The sequence below is a fragment of the Balaenoptera acutorostrata genome, chromosome 16 (genome assembly GCF_949987535.1).
Source record: "Balaenoptera acutorostrata chromosome 16, mBalAcu1.1, whole genome shotgun sequence".
Lineage (NCBI taxonomy): Eukaryota > Metazoa > Chordata > Mammalia > Artiodactyla > Balaenopteridae > Balaenoptera > Balaenoptera acutorostrata.
This window is the reverse complement of record NC_080079.1, coordinates 82888966-82910244: the sequence shown is the minus strand read 5'-3', so window position 1 is coordinate 82910244 and position 21279 is coordinate 82888966. Positions and strand designations below refer to the sequence as shown.

The following is a 21279-nucleotide window of genomic DNA, read 5'->3' as shown; positions in this document are numbered from 1 at the left end:
TGCCTTTTGAAGACCATGTTTTAAGGATGGTAGGAGAAAAGAAACTGCATGGAAAATAAAACAGATTTCTATATTTCTTTTAAAAAAAGTTGGTCCACACAATGTTCATTGCAGCTTTATTTACAATAGCCAGGACATGGAAGCAACCTAAGTGTCCATCGACAGATGAATGGATAAAGAAGATGTGGCACATATATACAATGGAATATTACTCAGCCATAAAAAGAAACGAAATTGAGTTATTAGTAGTGAGATGGATGGACCTAGGGTCTGTCATACAGAGTGAAGTAAGTCAGAAAGAGAAAAACAAATACCGTATGCTAACACATATATATGGAATCTAAAAAAAAAATGGTCATGAAGAACCTAGGGGCAGGATGGGAATAAAGACACAGACATAGTAGAGAATGGACTTGAGGACACAGGGATGGGGAAGGGTAAGCTGGGACAAAGTGAGAGAGTGGCATGGACATATATACACTACCAAATGTAAAATAAATAGCTAGTGGGAAACAGCTGCATCGCACAGGGAGATCAGCTCGGTGCTTTGTGACCACCTAGAGGGGTGGGATAGGGAGGGTGGGAGGGAGATGCAGGAGGGAAGAGATATGGGGAGATATATATACATATAGCTGATTCACTTTGTTATACAACAGCAACTAACACAATACTGTAAAGCAACTATACTCCAATAAAGACGTTAAAAAAAAAAAAGGAAAGCCTTCCGTTAAATTTTTTTTTTTTAATCGACGTGAAGATCATGGATTTAAGTTAATCAGTGATGTGAATCATAAACACAACACTGATGTGGTCCTTTCTCCCTTTGCATTTCTGTCCATATATCTGTGCATCTGTCTAGCTTGTGAGCCCTGTTCTTACAAATCTGTGTGGCTTGAGACAGGCACCGATATTTTTTGTCTGATCTCTTTTTACTTATTGCTGATAGATCTGAGATTACCCATGATAATACTGCAGGACCCGTTCCTGTGTTGATAATTGGGAAAATGGGTTGTTACTTCACCAGGAGACTGCATTCTCTAGTGCTGTCAGCAAGAGAGGAATTGAGTTTAGAGAGCAAGTATATCATGTAAGCTTAACAAGAAAAAGGCTTCTGACTGTACTGAATTTGGTGGTCATTACCAGTGCAGATAGTCTTCCCACTTAGATCTGACTGCACACACTAACCAGATTCTAGAGTTGCTCCTTTCCCGTTCTAATCCGTTACCAAAAAACCTTGAGAGATTTTAGGAAATCTGTGCCTTCAAAAGAAAGGAAGAAGCTTTGAAAAAGGGAAGTATTCTGGCTGAGTGTGGTCACTTGAAAATCACCAGCGCAGTATGTGACGGCTCCTCCCATTAAGACGTGGAGTCTATTTGAATCTATTTCCTACCCCTTGGTCTTGGATCATCTCACTCAGCTGAACCTCCAGCTGAATTCAGCCTCGTGAGTGAGCGCCGTGAAACCAACCAAGGAATCACCCACCCATCAACCTATAGAATAATGACAAATAATACGTATGTTTTGGGATGGTCTGTTACATAGCAATACGTAACTGATAGAACGAACTTGTTCTGAATGAAAATACTCAGGCAGGGATCCTATTATGCCCTCCTGTCTTCTCAGGGAAAAAAAAAAAAATCATCAGGGTTAGGAAAAAAGTCTTTCACATTTTAGTATAATTTAGCAATCAATCTGATTGCTTTCTTCAGCAAAGAAAGGGCTGCTAGGTGCTCACAGCTTTGTTTTGTAATGGAAAGAAGGTCGCTGATTTGGGGGCATGATTCACTTTGGGGAAAGGGTTGTTTGGGAGTTAATACTGGAGTGGGGACTTAACAGCAGTTTGAGTATACTATGGATCTGGTAACTGTTGCAGTAGGAGAGGAAGAATTTTGAGAGGAAAAATGAGAAAATACCAAAGAAACTTTTTGAAGACTGTCTCGAACAGCAGTCTGTTGCTAAAGAAGGGCAAGGGTGTGAGTATTGTGCTCTACCCCCAGAGCTGAACTTGGTGTAATGGTGAGAGACTCGGAAACCAGATAGGGTTGGCAGATTCTGCAAAAACAAACACAGGATGAGGAGCTGCGTTTATTTATTTATTTTTGGCTGCGCCCTGAGGCTTTTGGGATCTTAGTTCCCCGACCATTGACCTGGCAGTGAAAGCACCGAGTCCTAACCACGGACCACCAGGTCTTTCATTAGATTAGTTTTGGGATATTCTCAGATTGCATATGTTTGTAGAGTTGAAGCCACCATCTCTTCAAATATGCTCCCTCTCTTTTTCTCTACTGTTATTCATCCTAGTCTTTAGTTAGTTGTGTGTTACATCTTTTCATTTTCCTTCCTGTGTCGATTGATGTCTTTCACATTTGTGATTGTCTTATTTCTTTGTGCATGTTTTAGGTAAATTATTCTATAGTTTATGAGACTTTGAATGTCTGAAGCCTTTGCTTATCGTGAGGATAGGGTAGTTGGTGTCTGTGCGTGGAATCGTAAACAGATAGTTTCTGTTAACTGATGCGTAGTGGTTTGTGTCCCTGATGTGTGGTTTTTGTTTGGGAACTCAACATGGGGCCTTTCCACCTTTGCCTTCGCTATTTCACTTGGCCATTTCTTTTTTTAAATTTATTTATTTATGGCTGTGTTGGGTCTTCGTTTCTGCGCGAGCGCTTTCTCTAGTTGTGGCAAGCGGGGGCCACTCTTCATCGCGGTGCGCGGGCCTCTCTCTATCGCGGCCTCTCTTGTTGCGGAGCACAGGCTCCAGACGCGCAGGCTCAGTAGTTGTGGCTCACGGGCCCAGTTGCTCCGTGGCATGTGGGATCTTCCGGGACCAGGGCTCGAACCCGTGTCCCCTGCATTGGCAGGCAGACTCTCAACCACTGCGCCACCAGGGAAGCCCCAAACCATATTTTTTAAAAAATGGTTCCACTATGTTCCCCCTGCCCCCCCGCCCCGTGGGTGTGCCAGAATTCTGTCCATTCCTCCTTTTAGCTAAATGGGGATTCTGTTAAGATTTCACTGTTTTCTCATGAATCATCCTGTACGTGCCCCCTCCTCAAGCTTTTTTGTAAATATCTCTTGAGTGCTTACCCGTGCGAGGTACTAAGATAAGCTCTTGATGTGAATTATGTTACTTTATCTTCATAACCAACCCAGAAGGAGGTGCCGTTATTTTCACTTTAGGGAGGAGAAAGCAATGGCTCAGAGAGGTCCCATGGCTCCCCTGGGGGTCACACAGCTGGAGGGGGCCATAGGCACCTTGCACACCAGGCGGCCCTGACCCCAGAGTCTGATGGTGTATATGCGGCCGCCCCCGCCAGCCACACTCTTCAGAGTTTGTCCTGTGGACCTGTACTCTTTGTCACCGGGAGATAAATTCTTAATCCATAATCCATGCAAACATTTAGCAGCTTCTCTAGCAATTTCCCATTGCTCTGTATCCAGGCAAGTGACCAGTGGACTTATCTTCCTGAGCCAGGCGTGGACCAGTTTGGGTGTTGTTGAATTCGTGGGGCGAGGCATGTCTGTGGAGCTGTGTTCTGGTCATGTCTAATAGGACGTGCACAGAGGGATGTGTTGCCCCCTGCAGATCGGTGGTGAGGACTGGTCTGTCACTGAAGCTGGTTTGAGAGGCGCTGTAGCTTGATGAAACTCGGTAACCATTAGGGTCCTTTTGAACATCGAGATTCTCTGAGTTTTTCTTGTCCTGAAAGGTCACCCTTTGTTGCCGTTTGCTCTCTTGCCCTCCAGCCCTGGAACAGTGGCCTGGGCGTAGTGTCTGGGGCAGAACAGCCCAGTTGTGAGGGCTAATAATGATTCTTTTCTGGCCCCTGTGTACTTAGCGATTTGCTGGCAATACTGGAAGGAAATAAATAAGTGCCTTCATCCATCAGCTATTAATTGCTTTTACTGCGGGCTGGTACGCAGTGTGAAGGAAGCACAAAATTACCTGGTGCTTTCACACACTAAATAGAGAGCTGTAATACTTAGGCATGTAATTGACATCACCTCCCTAGTTCTTTTTTTTTTTTTTTTTTTAAGTCACATTTTTGCTGTTTTATTTCCCTAGTTCTTCTAATAGAAGAAACGTAGGTGTGCACTTTGGGCTTGTCACATGTATCACTTGTCACCCACCCCTGCAGTACTGCCACTTAAAGTGTTAGCCAGTGCAGGACCACTGCACCGTAGTGGTTTGTGTTGATAAACCCATGGGTATGACCGATGTTCAAGCGAATCCTGCGAGAGGTGCCAGCCATCAGTCATGAGCTCTACTGAACGCCGGGCATCTCCCAGAACAATCGATATGGGCAGTGATGCACCTAATAAATATGACAGGAGAGAAAAGAACCGAGTGTTACTCTGTCGCCTGGCTTGGTGCTGGGTGGTTTCTGCTATCCTGACAGTTGGGTTTCAGATGCTCTTTCAAACTGAGGTGTGAAGATCGTTAAAATTTGTATTGTTAAGCGACTAAGCAACAAGATAATAAATTTAAATAATTAGAATACTACATTTAAATAGGTTCCTAAATTTAAGGAATTTAAATACTTAAAATAATAAATAGAGCCTGCCTGGATTCTTAAGCATTAGAGCTTCAAGGTATCTTATTATTTATTATGATTTTTTGTTATTAAAGCAAGTCAGCATTCAACTTAAAAGTAATTTTTTAAAACAAATGCAAATGTGTTATCTTGGTAGGCACTTGAACTTTCTCTTGATTATATCCTTTACCCATGCCTGCTATGAAATAGTGCCTATATTTTTTTGCTTTGGAAACTGTCCTTTTTTTTACTCTTGACAGATGATGAGTTGCATCATTTTACATAATTTTGGTCTTGGGTACTTGAATTTTCAGCAGTGCTATTGTTGAGAGTTTTTGAATTCTCCTTTCTGTACTAACCCTTGATCTCCAAAATACCACTGGTAAAGAACAGAAGCACTAAACAATCACATGGGAATCTCCTATCAAATTTGTGCCCCAGTCATGATAGCAGTGGGTGAGAATGATTTCCGTATCAGAAAATTGTGCTCACCTAGAGTATGGTTTCCTCAATATGTGGTGACTCAAGAGAAAAGAATTTTTTCTAAGTGTGTGTGTGTGTGTGAGTGTGTGTGTGTGTGTTTCCCAGAGGACTTGGTAAATTGCTCCTGTTTCTCCCCACTCTCCCTTTCCTTTTTTTTTTTTTTTTAATTGGACTCTTGGAGGATCGGGGAAGAGTGATGGAGACTTGCTTTGTACTCTAGGCCTCACATCACTCTAGACATCAAGTGATCCCTGCTGGATGAGGGTCAAAGTAGCAGACACCGATAAGTGAATAAGGTTATACCAACATTCACTCTGCTTCTGAACATAGCAGTTAGAACCTTATTGAACATGAAAATATAATCACATTTTTAATTGAACTATAGTTGCTGTTCAATATTATATGTTACAGGTGTACAATATAGTAATTCACAATTTAAAAAAGTTATACTCCATTTATAGTTATTATAAAATATTGGCTATATTCCCCATGTTGTACAATATATCCTTGTAGCTTATTTTATATCTAATTGTTTGTACCTCTTACTTCCCTACTCCTCTAATACCCCTTCCCCCTTTCCCTCTCCCCACTGGTAACCACTAGTTTGTTCTCTATATCTGTAATCACAGGTTTTTAAAAATTTCCCCCCAGATTTTCCCAATCTTCAACTCTACAAACATATGCAAAACAAAGAGTTCCTAATTTTTTGGTTCACATTTTCTTTTGAGAGTTTATGGAATTATAGGCAAACCTTGATTTTAAATTTTAAAATAAATTTTAGCTTTGGAAATATAGTTTTATTTTTGAGTTTGTTTAGGTATGCTGAGATTTTAAAGCATTGCAGATAAAAGGGAAATACATTGATAAAACTGATGAGATTCCACGTTAGCCTGTTTTATCTTTGCTCTGTCTACCTGCCTGACCCCTAGTTCCTTGCAAGTGGCACGTGGCCTGTTTTGCTCCTAGGCCGTTGTCTACCTAGCTCTTGGCTTGGGGGAAATAAATTGGAAAGGTAATTTGTTTTACGGCCTAAATAAAAAGGCCTGTTTTGGAGTTTAGGGGAAGAAAAAGCCAGGATTTAAGATTAAGATTGAGAAGATAATGCACAAAGAATGGGAAGAAATGTGCAGGGAGAATTCCAAATGGATGCTTCCTGCTTGTCTGTGATGCATGGTGCCTACTCTGATGATCACGTTTACCCACGGTTGTCAGTACACTAGAGCTGGTCTTTTAAAGATTTAACTTTTTAATTTATCTTTGGCTGCATTGGGTCTTCGTTGCTGCGCTTGGGCTTTCTAGTTGCAGCAGGCAGGGGCTACTCTTCGTTGTGGTGCGCGAGCTTCTCATTGCAGTGGCTTCTCATTGCAGTGGCTTCTCTTGTTGCAGAGCACGGGCTCTAGGCACGCGGGCTTCAGTAGTTGTGGCTCACGGGCTCTAGAGCGCAGGCTCAGTAGTTGTGGCACACGGGCTTAGCTGCTCCGCGGCATGTGGGATCCTCCCAGACCAGGGCTCGAACCCGTGTCCCCTGCATTGGCAGGCAGATTCTTAACCACTGCACCACCAGGGAAGCCCCTGGAGCTGGTCTTTTAACCAATTTTCTCTGGGGCTGTATTGGGTACAGCACCTTGTCTTTTGTCCTCATTTACGTGTTAATTTCTAACAGTGCCCCGTGACCAGTTGGAAAAAGGGTGAACTGGGGTTTATGTTTCAGGGGCCTGGAGTCTTGCCCTCCAGATGTGTGGTTTTTCTCTGGGATGACAGTGGGAGCCAGAGTGACAGTCCCCGTGCTAAACCTTAGCAAAAGGAAGCCTTGAACAAAATCTGTGCCAGGCCTGCTTAACCCCTTGTTAAGCTAGAGAGGCTTTAACTAGCTTCCACAGACCAGTTCCTCACGCTGGTGGTGGGTCCTGAGAGTGGAGTTTTCTACGAATGGGCTTTGCCTGGAAATGAGTGGCTACTCTAAAATGGTGAAGAATTTTGTTGGCTAAAGCTTGAGTCTCTCACACCATCACTCACTTTGGAAGGCACTTTCAGAGCAGATCTAGCTCGAACATCACCCTCTCCGAATCCTTTTTATTTTATCTATTTTATTTTTTGGCCGGGCCGCGAGGCATGTATGTGGAACCTTAGTTCCCTGACCAGGGATCGAACCCACGCCCCCTGCAGTGGAAGTGCGGAGTCTCAACCACTGGCCCACCAGCGAAGTCCTCCCGATCCTTTTTATAATAAATTTGCTACTTTCCCTGGGAAGAACTGCAAAGGAAACCCAGTCTCTGTGAAATACAGACCTTGTTAATTCTTAGAGTTTTTTCCCTTAATCTAGTTATAATTCACATACCATAAAATTCACCCTTTTCAAGTGTACAGTTCGCCGGCTTTTAGTATATTCACCGGGTTACATACCCTGTTAGCACTGTCTAATTCCACACCATTTTCGACACCCCAGAAGAATCCCTGTACTCAGAAGCAGTCATTCCCGGTTCTCCCACCTCCACCCCTCCCAGCCCCTGGCAGCCACTAATCTATTTTCTATCACAGAGTTTTGTTTTATATTACACTGAGACCTGTTGCCCCTGTAACTTAATGATTGGATGAAATATGGGAAGGGTGAGGGGCTGAGGTGGAAGATTCATGAGTAAACTCTTAGGGCCTGGCCTCTTATTCTCAGCTTCTCACTTCTGGGTCCTTGTGCACAGCGGGAGGTAGTCTGCTGGGCCTCTGAGTCTGGTTCTCTGTTACTGCCTGTGGGTAAATTTCCCAGTCATTGAAAATAGGGAATGCCTGGTAATACGCAAGAAGCTGAGTCTGACTTGATAATGAAATGAATTTATGGCAAACCTTTTGAAATCTAAGTGCACAGTCACCTGCAAAGGCATTCCAGTTCCCCTCTCTACCTTTTTTGTCCTGTAGCTTTTAGAATAATCAGAATTCAAATCATATAGAACTTTGTCAGTCAAAACCAGAAAAACAGGTAGCTCAAACAGATTGCGGGCTTGGATATGTGTGTCAGATATGCCTGAAAGAAATGCTTTGGATTCCTGCCCATTGCACTAGGATGAGATCTTGAGGTCTGAGAGTTTTGAAGCCGAGTTGGAGGTTAATTTAAAGTTGGAGGGGAAGTGCCAGTCCTGGGCAGTGTTCCCTTGACCATGGAGTAAAGGGTATGACCTTGAGAAGTGCTAATGAATTACGGAGTGTGTAAGGGCCTGGGAACCTAGGGCCTGCTCCCCGGATGTGCTTGGCTGGTCATAAAACCTTATTAGCTGAGTGAGGTGTTCTTCGGTATTCTTCGCTGTTCACGTCTCCCGGCCTATCCCAAATGCTGTCTTAAAGGACTGGACTGCAGCACTTCCTCCTGAAGTTTCCATTTTCTATGTAGCTCTGTTTTTCAGTCTAAGAACTACGTACACGTGGCTTTCTTTGGTAGATTTGCTTGGCAGGCAGTTCCAGGCCCTGGCATCCTTCTCTCTGCTGCTGTGATGGGGAGCAGGGAGGATGGACTCCCCAGAAATCAGGGCTCTCAGGGGGTCCTGGGTGTCGGGGAAGTCAGTGCGTATGTACAGAAATCCAGACCAGCTGAGTTGGGAGTGGTTGTCGGACCTTTTTCAATAAAAGGTGGTAACTGTTTAATGTAGGTGCCCTTTTGTCTCCTGCCCTCTAGCTCTCTTGTATTATTATAAGTGACAGGTACTGGAGGCTTGGAATTGATGCAGTTCTCCCTTCCTGGACTTGGCAGATGAAACAGGAATGCATTATTGGGGATTAACACATCAAAATGTTGCAGTTTAAAAAGTACTTTAAATAGAGTTGAGTCCATTTGAAAGAAGTACCCTTTTTCTGAAAAGATTAATTTCCTTCAAGGATGGCTGGTTTTTCTGTTTATTCTGTTAGAACATGGGTGGAGGAAGGGATCTGCAGAAAAATATTTTCATCTCCATTGAATTATGCCTGACCCCCCTTTCTTCTGTTTTTAATGCTCAGTAATGCCTGTCTGTGCCCTCACCTCCAGAAAATTCCCAGTAGGGAAATAAATAAGTGAAAAATGACACTCTCATACATCCTTACCCTTCACTCCCTGGATTCTTGCTGCTTTGCAATTAACTACTTTTTAGCCGTTTGCTGTATTTCCTTCCAGCAACTATTCAACGAACATGAAAATTAATCTATGTCTCTCTGTATTGCTTTTTAAATTGCATATCGAAACCCTTTCAGTAACATCTTAAAGAGGTGACATGATTTTACGATTTCACTTTTAAGCGAGAGGTACTTCTCTGCTTCAGTAAAAATGTTGCCTAGATATTTTAACTCTGAACCTTTGGGATGCGGAGAGTTGTAGAGAGTTGTCATGAATCGATGCATATACCCCAGTACTGGACCCATCTACCCTATACGAGAAGAAGCTTTCTGTATTCTGGTGATTGACTTAGGATGGCTTCTAAAAATTGCAAAACAATCTTTGTTAATTTCTTTGGAATATCTCTTTAAGAAGAGGGGCCATGCATAATACAGGGAGGCCCTTTGGGGTAACAGATTTACTTTTATGGTTGCTACTCAGTTCCTCTGTTTTGTGCTTCTTGGGGTATATTGGTTCACAGTTAAAAATAGAGCTCTAATTAAAATGGGTGCCCTCTCTAGAAATAAGAACTATATTTCAATTAGTAAATTCCTGTTTCCTTAACGTATTTTTTTGTTCTCTTTTATTTTTTTATTTTAACAGCAAGCCCGGGCTGAGCAGGAAGAAGAATTCATCAGTAACACTTTATTCAAGAAAATTCAGGCTTTGCAGAAGGAGAAAGAAACCCTTGCTGTAAATTATGAGAAGGAAGAAGAGTTCCTCACTAATGAGCTCTCCAGAAAATTGATGCAGGTAAATTACTTTTTCTCCCCTCTCATCTTCCCTGCCTGTTTTCTCCTCTAGGAAAAAAATGACTTTGATACAGCACTTTGCTTGAAACGTTTGCTGATGAGATTGTAGCTAAAATTCTTTAGAGATTAAAAATACCTGGTAAATATGGCAGCAGTGTAATACTCAAGACTGTGGTTCTGTGGTTCCTAGCTCATCTGCTTAGGTAAGATATTTTATACCCTGAGCATTTCAAGAAATTGCTGATAAGCCTGAAGCCTTAGCACAGGAGTAAGTGCTGTATGCAGTATTTTGAAATTATGAGGATTAACACCAAATATGAGATTTCTTTTCCTTTAATGTTGAATCTGTAATGAATACATAAACATTTTTGGCAAGCAGAAGTGGGTCTTTTGCACGAATATATGAGGACACAAAGGGAAATGTCAGTTTGGGGGGAGAAAAAGATATGTATCTGTGATAGTTAAAATTTTACACAATCGTGTTCAGATGGGTGAGTAATATGTTACTGAACAAATAACAAATGTTGAAACTTAACATTTATCACTAATGGTGTATAGAAGACAACACACAAAACATATAGAAGTTTTGATTTTTCTAGTTCAGAGATTCTCCTCCTCCCCTTCCTGTTTGGTTTGGTTTGGTTTGGTTTTCCTCGAAGCTTACTAGTAAAGTACAAAAGTAAAATTTGTTTAGGGCAAATATTTTGCGGTTTATTTAATATGAACTTGAGAATAAGTAGGACATTGAGTTTTCATTTTTTAACAAAGCGTGTCCAAAATAGTGGGCAGGTATAAAATTTTCCGAGGAGGACCTCTATTACCATTTTGTCAGATGGCTGTAAAAGGTAGGAATACGTCCTTGTATTTTTCTTTTCACTGGTATTACTAACAATTTCACTCATTAATTTGATTGAAATATATATTTTAGTGAGATTACAACAAAAGGATATTTGGGGACTTTAAAAAACTTCCTAAATTCTTCTCTTACCTTCTAACATATGAAATGTTAGAAGAGAAGACCAGAAACCTTAGGGTTAAGACCATGCAATGGTCCAGGCAACTTTTACCCCATCTTTCTTTCCTTCTCATTTTCTTACCCAATTACTGAATAAAGATACCATTGCAGTCTTGTACAAAATTTGATTTATATGGTAGCTGATGGAATGTGAAGGATAGAAGTACCCAGGCATTATTGTCTAGCAGAGATTTATGGTGAAATTTCTACATTGAAACTTCTTCTTTATTCCTGTGTATTCTGATTTAGACAAAAAACGAGGAAGAAGGTTAGTTTGACCTTTGACTCTACCTCACCTTGGCAGCATTAGATGAATTATTCTGCATGTTGCTTCTAGAAATATAAGGATGCAATCGATTATGGTTTGCTTTTCTGAGTTTAGTGTGTAATCAGGTGTCCTAATTTTTAACACTTCCAGAAACATTTTTTGGTTTTCAACTTGCATAGTCGTTGGTATTTGGAGTCTGATTAAAGTATATTATAAAGCAGTCAAAGCCTAGACAGATGATACTCCTTTTCTCTGTAAAGACTCATTTTCATTCTGAGTGGTCTGGAGAGTGTAGTATATAACTAATCTCTCATTCACTTATTATCATGACCCACCTACTTTCCAAGGACGTGGACGTCCCTTAAAATAAGCTGCTGAATAGAGTGAAAGCACAAGAGACATGTGCAACAGAAAAGGAGGTTAGTTATAGAAATATACTTGGCATAAGGACGTTTGAACTTAAAATTTAAGCTCTGAGCACCCTATAAATAAAGCTATAGCTTGGAAAAACATAGTGATTTTTTTTACAATTCTTACATTAAAAGAAATTGGTTTTACTTGATCAAGAGAAAAAAATTTTCATATATTAAAATCTTAAATTTTTTTGAGGGGCATGGATCTTTCTAAAGAGACTGAATAATAAACAAACTGAACAACACAAGAAACTGTTCTTGCCCAAAGTAGCCTGTCATGTGGAGCGCTGGCGTTCACATGGCCGGGTCTTATGTTTGCCCTCAGTCAAAACAAAGCGTCCGGTACGAGGGTGCGAGTCTGTTGTTTCGGGAGCTCTAGGTGGGCCTGTAGCTCGTCAGTGGTCTCACCTGTCGAATCTGGACAAATGGGTGGTCAGCATGTCTCTGAGACAATCTCTCATGAATCTCAGCTTGGTTCTTACGCCGTATATATATTTTGTTTTTGTAGTAAAATATAAATAACATAAACAAACAAAACAAGATTTGCCTTCTCCACCATTTTTGAGTGTATAATTCAGTGGCATTAAGGATTGTGCATTCACATTGTTGTGCAACGATCACCACCATCCATCCCCAGAACTTTTTCAGACTGAAACTCTGAACCCATTAAAAAATAACTCCTCATTCCCCACTCCTGGTCCTTCCTTTTCAAAGGACACGGTTGGCAGGTAGTTTGAGGTTGAGGTCTCTGGCAAGTTCTGGAGCTATGTCTATTCTGTGGCATGGTAGGTGATCTCTCACTTTAGACGCCAGATATCACAGCATGCCACTTTGTGGTAAATACCCGAGAATCCCTCTTACTGTTGGCCAGTTGGAAGGATCTTGTATAGGTGCAGGGAAGAAGAGCTGTAGGCCTACTGTACCCATCCCCCAGGCTTTCCTGAAGGATTTCAGCCAGTCCTTTGTTGAAGGCTCACATCTTCTGCCACCCAGTATGGTAGAACTAATCTCCATCTGGAAGATTTTTAGAGTAATTGGTATCAGTAGACTTTTCCAACTGTGTAATTACTTCAATAAAACTCTCTAGGATGCTTCCTTCTGGATAAGACCTTGTTACGATAGCCTACTAAGAGAACCTGTGTTGCAGGTGATACTGATGGACAAAGAAGTAAATTGACCTGTTCACCAGGGAAGTGTTTAGCATTTTTCACCCAAAGGCTGCTTAGAGGCTATTTATGAAACAATTTTGGTTTTGTCATTTGTTCTATGGCCATTGTCTCCGATAGTGATTGAACAGTGCTTTTATATGCATTTCAAAGGAATTCTTTGGTCCTGAGAACAAAACGAGATTATTACTATAGAGGAGATACCTCCCTTCCCATCTGCTATGATAGAGGTGGTATCTAATACCTTTAAAAACTGAATCAAGTTTATTTAAGTGTAGATGAGTGGAAATCCCTTTGCCCTTTTAGAAGATCAAGTTTGGAAGATAGCTTAAATGTCTCCAAATATGTTAAGCCCACCTGAAACAAACAAAAACACACACACTCACAAAAGCATGCAGCTTTCCTCCCTTGTTTTTGTATATATCTGCAAGATAGTTACCTTGATTTTGTGAACACTCTTGTCTGAAAGATCTGCATCCTTCTGAGCCCAGACCGTGGGATTGATTGACCTGATTGGTGAAAATTGTCTGAAAAAGAGCTTTCTAGTCTAATGCCAAGCCTATATTAGAACTAAATTCAGCCCTGGAATGCCTTGAAGAGAGGTTTTAGTTTAATCATAATTTGTAATTAAAATTTATAAGAAATGTTTTATGAGCAAACTCTTCAGAAGAATTTGATATATAAAATCTATGTTAGAAAAAAAGTCTAAAAGACTATTCTCTGAAATGTTAGCTGTAATTATACTTGGGTGTTGAGCTTATAGGTTATGTTAATTTTCTTTTTTTTTTTGGTCTATAAAACTTTTTTTATATAGCAGGTTTTTATTAGTTATCTATTTTATACATATTAGTGTATAGGTGTCAATCCCAATCTCCCAGTTCATCCCACCACCACCCCCCCATGTTAATTTTCTTATGCGCCTTTCCTTCTCATTTTGTAGAAAGCAATGTGCGTTACTTTTGTAATCAGAAAATATCTTACTTCCTAAAAAGGAAACTTAAAAATTCTGATGCCTGTTTTGTCCTTACCTTTTGAAACCTCCTTCTGTGTCACTCACTTTTAGAGCTCACAGTCCTGCAGTTGCTACTGAACCAAACTTTAGTCTGCTTACCTGATGCACAAAAAAGCTAGTCCACTGATACCGGGTTGTGGTGAAGGAAAGTACAGCGTTTGTTGCAGGGCACCAACGAGGAGAACAGGCAGCTTATGCTCAAAAGACCTGAACTCCCCGATGGCTTTTAGGGAAGGGTTTTTAAAGACAGTGTGAGGGGAGAGGGTTACAAGGTGCATGATCAGTTCGTGCACAATTCTCTGGTTGGTTGATGGCGAGGTAATGGTGATGTTTCAGGAATCTCAGTCATCAACCTTCTGGTTCCAACCAGTTTGGGGTCTATGTGTGCTGGTGGTCAGCATGCAGCTAACTTCTTCTGCCTGGTGGGGGTTTTAATATCTGCAAAACAACTCAAGGATATGGCTTAGGATATTATTTATAGCCCTTGAAGAGGAACTAAAGGTCCTTGACTTTGTTTTATGGCTAAACTATTATTATTCTGTCTTGCTTGACTGTTTTCTCACTTCTCTGATTAAATTTGCTCTTTGGAACTCAGAGGAGACCAAGGAGGCTAAAGCTTTTCTACAAACCAAGAGGCAGGGGTTGCAACAGGGACGGGGGTAGGATGGAGATCTCTCCCTGGTAAGGCCCTGAAGGGTCCTACTCGGTTTCACTATCATAGTTGCATCTGTTTGTCATGGACAGCAATGCACGGGAGCTCCTTGCAAAGTCAGGCTCATTTTGCAGTGATGGAAGATTCTGGACTGCCCAAATCATTAAGGGCTAGCATAAACAGAATGCTCTAATGATTGGCTTAACTGTCTTGTCACTCTTGATATGATCCATTCCATTGGCCCCTCAGTCTTAAAACTTAAAAAAAAAAAATCCTTAATTCCGCTGCCTAACTGTTAACCACCAACCACCCATCACCAGTGCCAACTGGAAGATCTGTTGTTGCTGAGATTGATAGTGGTCTTAGCACTCGTGGATTTTCTCCTCAGTTTTTTGTAAGCCCAAGACATCAGGTTCACTTCCTACTCTTGGGAAGCCCTGCTCAGTTGTGGCCTACACTCTTCTCAACCAATACCACTGCCAAAAGGTAATGAATATTTTTTTAAATCTTTTTTTAAAAGGCCGGAACAGGCGTGAGATAAGAGTACTAGGTATTACTATGTATCTCTGAACCTTTTCACTCTAGTCCAGTATTCAAATTTTAGACCTTAAAATAACAGATAGGTTTGTAGTTTTGTTCCTTTGATTCACGCTTGAAATTGGATCTGGTCCTCAGACAATAATGCCACTGTAGCTATAATAGAAATTATTGTACTCATTTTCTTATGGGGGAGGCACGTTCTTACTGACGATTGAAAGCGCTTACGAATAAAGGTTTCCTGGATTTCTTGTTAAGTGGCATGGCTTTATTTTTGCTATTATTGACTTGGTCCCTGAGGTGAAAATGCCTCCTGGAATTAAAGCATTTGCAGTTTCCTAGCACCTATGGAAAGATGATATACGGAGGGAAGGAAGGAAGTTGTGGGCAAAAACCACCGCTGAAGCCGCCAATACCAAATGATGTATTGCCGAGCAGTTCGGAATGAAACTGAGAGGAAGGATTTCAGTAAGTCCCCAAATCTGCCTGTTCATCTAGGCAAAGGCTCACCTTCATTTTCCTTCTCCCTCTCCTCCCCTCAGTCTGGAGAAGTAGTTTCTTCTTCCAATACCAAGTGAATGGATGCAGGATTTTTCTGCAGCGTGCACTTCCCTAGCCCCTGCAAGGCTGTGTCTCTGGGCAGCAGGAGTGTCCGCAGGCATTAGAAGTGAGTGTAGACCCCCCAGTTCCCTTCTCAAGCCTGTACACCAGAATCTGAGGCTTTTTTTTTTTAAATATCTTTACTGGAGTATAGTTGCTTTACAATATTGTGTTAGTTTCTGCTGTATAACAAAGTGAATCAGCTATACGTATACATATGTCCCCATATCCCCTCCCTCTTGCGTCTCCCTCCCACCCTCCCTGTCCCCCCACTCTATGTCGTCACAAAGCACCGAGCTGATCTCCCCGTGCTATGCAGGTGCTTCCCACTAGCCATCTATTTTACATTTGGTAGTGTATATATATCAATGCTACTCTCTCACTTAGTCGCAGCTTCCCCTGTGTCCTCAAGTCCATTCTCTACGTCTGTGTCTTTATTCCTGTCCGGCCACTAGGTTCATCAGTACCGTTTTTTTAGATTCCATATATGTGTGTTAGCATACGGTATTTGTTTTTCTCTTGCTGACTTACTTCACTTTATATGACAGACTCTAGGTCCATCCGTGAGGCTCCCTTTTTTTACCTCAAGTTCTCCAAGTCACTAAGACGGCAGTGCAGTGATTTTGTTTGTTCAGGCAGCAAAATCACATGTCAGGGTGATAAATATGTATGGAACTCTGTTTAGTTCATTTTAAAGGCACCAAGGCTAACACTGCCATTGCATCCATTCAGGTGAAAACTTGTTCCCTGATGGCAGGGGAGAAGAGACCTTGAAATATGTTCTTCATTAAGCTGGCTCGACCAGTGGCCCTCTTGGCTTTTAGTTTTTCAGGGCTATTAATGCTGAGCAGAAAAATTGGCTATCACCTAATAGCTAACAGACATTTGGGGCAAAGTTCGGTTTTCTTGTTGTTGTTGTTTTTCTTTCCAAGTTATCTGAACCTCAGCTTCGTGTGTTCTTTGTTTCTTTTCACGGAGCAAGGGGCTTATACATTGTGTTCATAATACATCTGCAAAGGGCTTCTGGGATGTTTTCATTGCATTTTAAATGCTGCAACCACCAGAGGGCAAATTATAAGCCAAAACTTTCCTGTTAGCAGCATGCCAGAAATCTCTCAGTCTAACATAATTTGCGTTGTGATTAGAAAATACACTAAATTTGATGCAGTTCTTTAGTCTTCAGAAATCACTGAGTTTTTTTTTCAAAGTGTGTGCATGTGTGTTGTCGTTACGGCCGGAGTTTAATGTGCCAACCTCCCCAAAGTGTAAGGGCAAGGGCAAGGGCAAGGGCTTAGAAGCCTCCCAGGCTGACTTCTTTGACGAAATACGGGAAAGCGCGGGTAGGAAATAAAGGTAGAAGGAAAAGGAAATTAAAAATAATGAGGTGAAGCTGGAGTGAGAGGTTGCTTTCTTCACCAGGGTAGGGGTAAGCATTGTTATTTCTAATTGAAAAGGTGACTCTTGGTGTTTGAAGGATACTTGGCTCCACTGTAGATGGACTTGAGCTATCACTGGAAACACTTTTCAAATGATTTCAAAATTTTACAGTTATAAATGTTGCAACGTTTTGCATTTCTTGGGTAAATTTTTTTTTCATTTTCAAAACAGTTTACACTCAGCCCAGTTAGTAATTACCTTAAAATACAGAGTTATATCCTGCTGCTAATTATCTTTACTTTCCTTTTTCCTCTTTATTCATAAACTGGATAAGAAAGATGGGGCTTTTTATTTTAATTTACAGTAAGGTCTCAGCTTAGAATGAATTCTTTCTTTGGGCTAAATACTCTCTATTCCTCAAAGAAGAAAAAGCTAGTTTTCACGAAATGGATTTTTTTTTTGCAGGTTAACTCTAGAGCCTAAAGGACTTCTTTATCTTATTTGTGGAACATCTTTTTTAAACCTCCCTCCTAACCAGATTTCTTTAAAGGTGTTAATGCTGTAAGCAGCATGATGCTACTGGGAATCTAGGAAACTCAGGCTTAGCCCCTTAGGTATTGTGAGTGGACGGGAAGCCCCGTGTACTGGAGCCCTCCACTCAGAGGTGAGAGCTTGTCCTTGGTGTCGAGGACGCTGACAAGAAAACAGCATAAAATAATTAATTTTCTGGAAGGACCTACCTATTTTTCTCCCTTGCAAAAGTTATATATGCCTTTCCCTTTAGAAAATGACAGGTTCGACAGTTCAGGCAAACCTCACCGGGGATAAATGAAAGAACTAACAAGATCGTGAAGAACTGTTGGAGATCTGGGGAGGGTAGGAATTGAGAGGAGACCCAGCACCCAAGGCTCCTTTTGTCCTGAGCACATTTGCTATTTATTCGTTACAGAATAGCCAAGAAACTGAATTGTGCTTTTGACAGTTGTGTGGAGCTGGGGTTACAGAAGTCAGAGCTCGGGGCTGGCCAAAGGTGAGGACAAAGAAAAATCACCCCCACTTTAAGCTGGAATCATGAAGAGCTACACCCTCAGGACAAGAGTGAACCAGTTTTGCATCATCTGGGTGAGCTAGAGAGCTAGCTTTGGTTTTGGCTTAAGGTAGACCCAGACTTCTGGTGCCTGGCAGAAGAAAATGGAATTTTCTGGAGGAAGGTACCATCACCCTAGGCCACAAGTTTCACCTACAAATAAAATTTTATTGAATTTTGGGTGCATTTTGAGGGACTATCCTACAGGATTTTAGGAGAGATTAGAAGTGGGTGTGAGTCAAAGACAGGATCATGGAAGACTTTGGTTTTGGCCTCAGTGACTGGAAGAATAGAGTTCTTTCCCACCATTTAAGGTGGAAAAGATGGCAAGTGGAGTAGACTTGGAGTGGCAAGGTCAGAAGTGCAGTTGAGATGTCTAGACATCCAAATAAATGTAGGTAACAAATAGGCAGGTTCTCTCAACAAGAGAAGTCTGGGCTAAAGATATAAATTTGGGAGTGTTGTTATTAATTAATTAATGCCTGGAGAAGAAGACCAAAGACACAGGAAATCACGTAGAGAGAATGCAAGGACAAGCCACAGAGTGGAGGAAGGTATTTTCAACATATGTAACCAACACAAAACTACATATCAGCAAGAAAAACAGACAACCCCAAAGAGAAATGGCTAGAGACTTGAACTGGCTCTTCATATAAACAGGTAGCTAAACGGCCAGTAACCATATGGAAAGGTATGCAACCCAATTAGTAATCAGGAAAGGTGAAATAAACCACAGAAAGAAAGATATTACTAGAGAATCCCCCATGCATTCTGTCAGAGAATGGAAATGGTTTCAACCATTTTAAAAATAATTTGGCATTACCTAATGAAGTTGGAAATACTCATTGTCTTTAACCCAGCAGTTCCAGCCCAGGTATATCTTCTAATGTTTGCACGTGTGCACCAGATGTGTAGAAAAATGTTCTTTGTGACATTGTTCATAATAGTGAAAAACTAGAAATGACCTAAAGACCCATCATCTGTAGAGTGGATAAATTTTGATATACTCATCCAATGGGATATTATCAGGCAATAAAAATACACACCTCAGTTATACTCAATAACAGGGGTGAATGAAATCGCAATTTCATTTAGCATAAGGTGCTAGACAAAAAATATAAAATCCAGCAAAAACTAATGCTTAGAAATAATAGTAAAATCTTTTAAGACAAAAGATGCAAAGAAGTGAGTACCATAAGAATCAGGAGAGTGGTTATCTCTAGGGGATAGAGGGTGTGATCTGGAAGGGATGCACTGGGCATTGGGGTGCTGGCGATGTTATATTTCTTGATTTGGGGCCATATATATATATATGTATTAATATACACCAGTGGTATCCTTTCTACTTGCCTGGTTATTTTGCTCATCCTGAGGCTTAATCTAGGGGGAAAGAGTCTGTAGGAAGTGAGGTCATTACCATTCATCCAGTCAGTATTTGCATAGATAAGACATTTTTCTAGATGCTCTGGGGTAGAGTTGAGCCAGTCCTGGTCACTGCTGTTCATAGAGCTCACAGTGCTGTAAGGGTGACTGAGAGTGTACCCAGGCGCCCAAGGGTGGCAGCACACGTCAGGGATAAGAATACAGGCTTTGAAGCCAGAAGCCTGTATTTTAAGCCAGGATCTACCTGTTAACCAGCTGTGTGACTCTGGGCAGCTTACCTCATTTCTCTAAGCTGTAGCTTCATAATGTGTAAAATGCAGATGGTAGTGTGTACCACAGAGTTAGGAATATTAAGTGCACTGATGTGCATAAAGGGCTTGCTGCATAGTAACTAGTGCCTTGAAGTATTGGCTGCTTTTTGAAGTAACTCATAGAAAGGATGTGAAACCACCATGAACAAGATGTGGAGATGCACTGGAAGCACACTGCACTCATCCCAGCTGAAGAACAGGGAGTATACATGATGCTGAGGGCGCATGGGAAGGAGCTGTGGGAGTTTCAGGAAGTTGGAGGGAGGGGTCCAGGTACTGTAGGCAGAGGGCAGTGTGACCAGGGCTGTGGGCTCGGGGGGCAGCGGCTTGTGTTAGCGTAGTCCTGTGTGACCGGCGGGGCTTGCGGTCTGGAAGCCCCCGGGCTGGAGTGGTCTGCACACACGTTTGCCTGGGATGATAGGCTTCATTTTTTAAAATGTGTTTTTTCAGGGAAAGAGTCTTTGGAAAAAGACACGAGCTGTGCCTCTAACCGCAGTTACCACCACTCTCTGTGCCGAGACCCATCATTCTTTGTTTGCCAGATGCCTGGACCCTGAAGGCATTGATGTTTATAAACCTTAGACTGTCACTTGGGCTGAGTGTGAAAGTAGCTTGAGGAAACCATGGGAAACTTGCACGGGGACTGGATCATGGGAGGAGTTGAACGTCATACCAGTGAGTTTGGACTTACTCTGCAGGTAGTAGGGAGCTATTGCAAGGTTTTGAGCAGGGTGTTGAATAAATAGAAAACTCTATTAGTTTAGTCTAGCATGATCTACACTGGACCTGGGGGATCCATTAGGAGGCTTTGGCGGTGGCCCGGTGAAGAGGAATAAAAGACTTGAACTAGAGCACAGAAAGCGCAGGGTATATTTGACAGCTGTTCTGGGGGCTGACTTAATGCCATTTGGTAACTGATGAGATGTGTGTTGACTGAGAATAATAGTACCAGTAACAGAAGGGGGAAGGAGGTGGGCATAAGTGTGGGCCCAGGAGGCATTTAGTGGTGAGGCACTGAGATTGAGGTGGGAGGCTGGCTTTCTGCTCAGCAGAATGGTTCAGAGTTGGTTAAGAGACTCAGTGTTGTGAGAGAAGAGTTCTGAACTTTTTTTCAAAGGCCATGTTAACTGCGTGATACAGTAGGTCCTCTACATACAAACGAGTTCTGTTCCGAGAGCGCGTCTGTAAGTCCAATTTGTTCGTTAGTCCAACAAAGTTAGCCTAGGTACCCAACTAACACAATCATCTATATAGTACTGTCACACAAATAATGTTAATACATAAAAAACAAACACAAAAAAGAAAACATTTTTAATCTTACAGTTCAGTACCTTGAAAAGTACAGTAGTACTAGCTACATCACTACTGCTTTTACACTTGCTTCCGGACATCCTGGGCTTGAAATAAAGATACTGTACTACTGCACTCTATACAGTACTTACAATAAAGTACACAAAAGCACAACAACTCGTAGAGGATGCACACACATGACAATGTACGCCAGACACGTGAACTAACTTATGTGATTGGATGTGTCGAACGCACGTTCGCATCTTTGAAAACTTGCAGCTTGA

At 41.6% G+C, this 21279-nt stretch overlaps 1 protein-coding gene across 1 annotated transcript in view; it reads left to right on the top strand.

Moving 5' to 3' along the window:
• CCDC6 (coiled-coil domain containing 6) overlaps positions 1 to 21279 on the top strand; it is a 111300-nt gene that overhangs the window by 45737 nt on the left and 44284 nt on the right. Inside the window, exon 2 of the mRNA XM_007170831.2 lies at positions 9736 to 9885. Within this exon, the coding sequence (XP_007170893.2) occupies positions 9736 to 9885 (150 nt within the window). The remainder of the gene's footprint in view (positions 1 to 9735; positions 9886 to 21279) is intronic.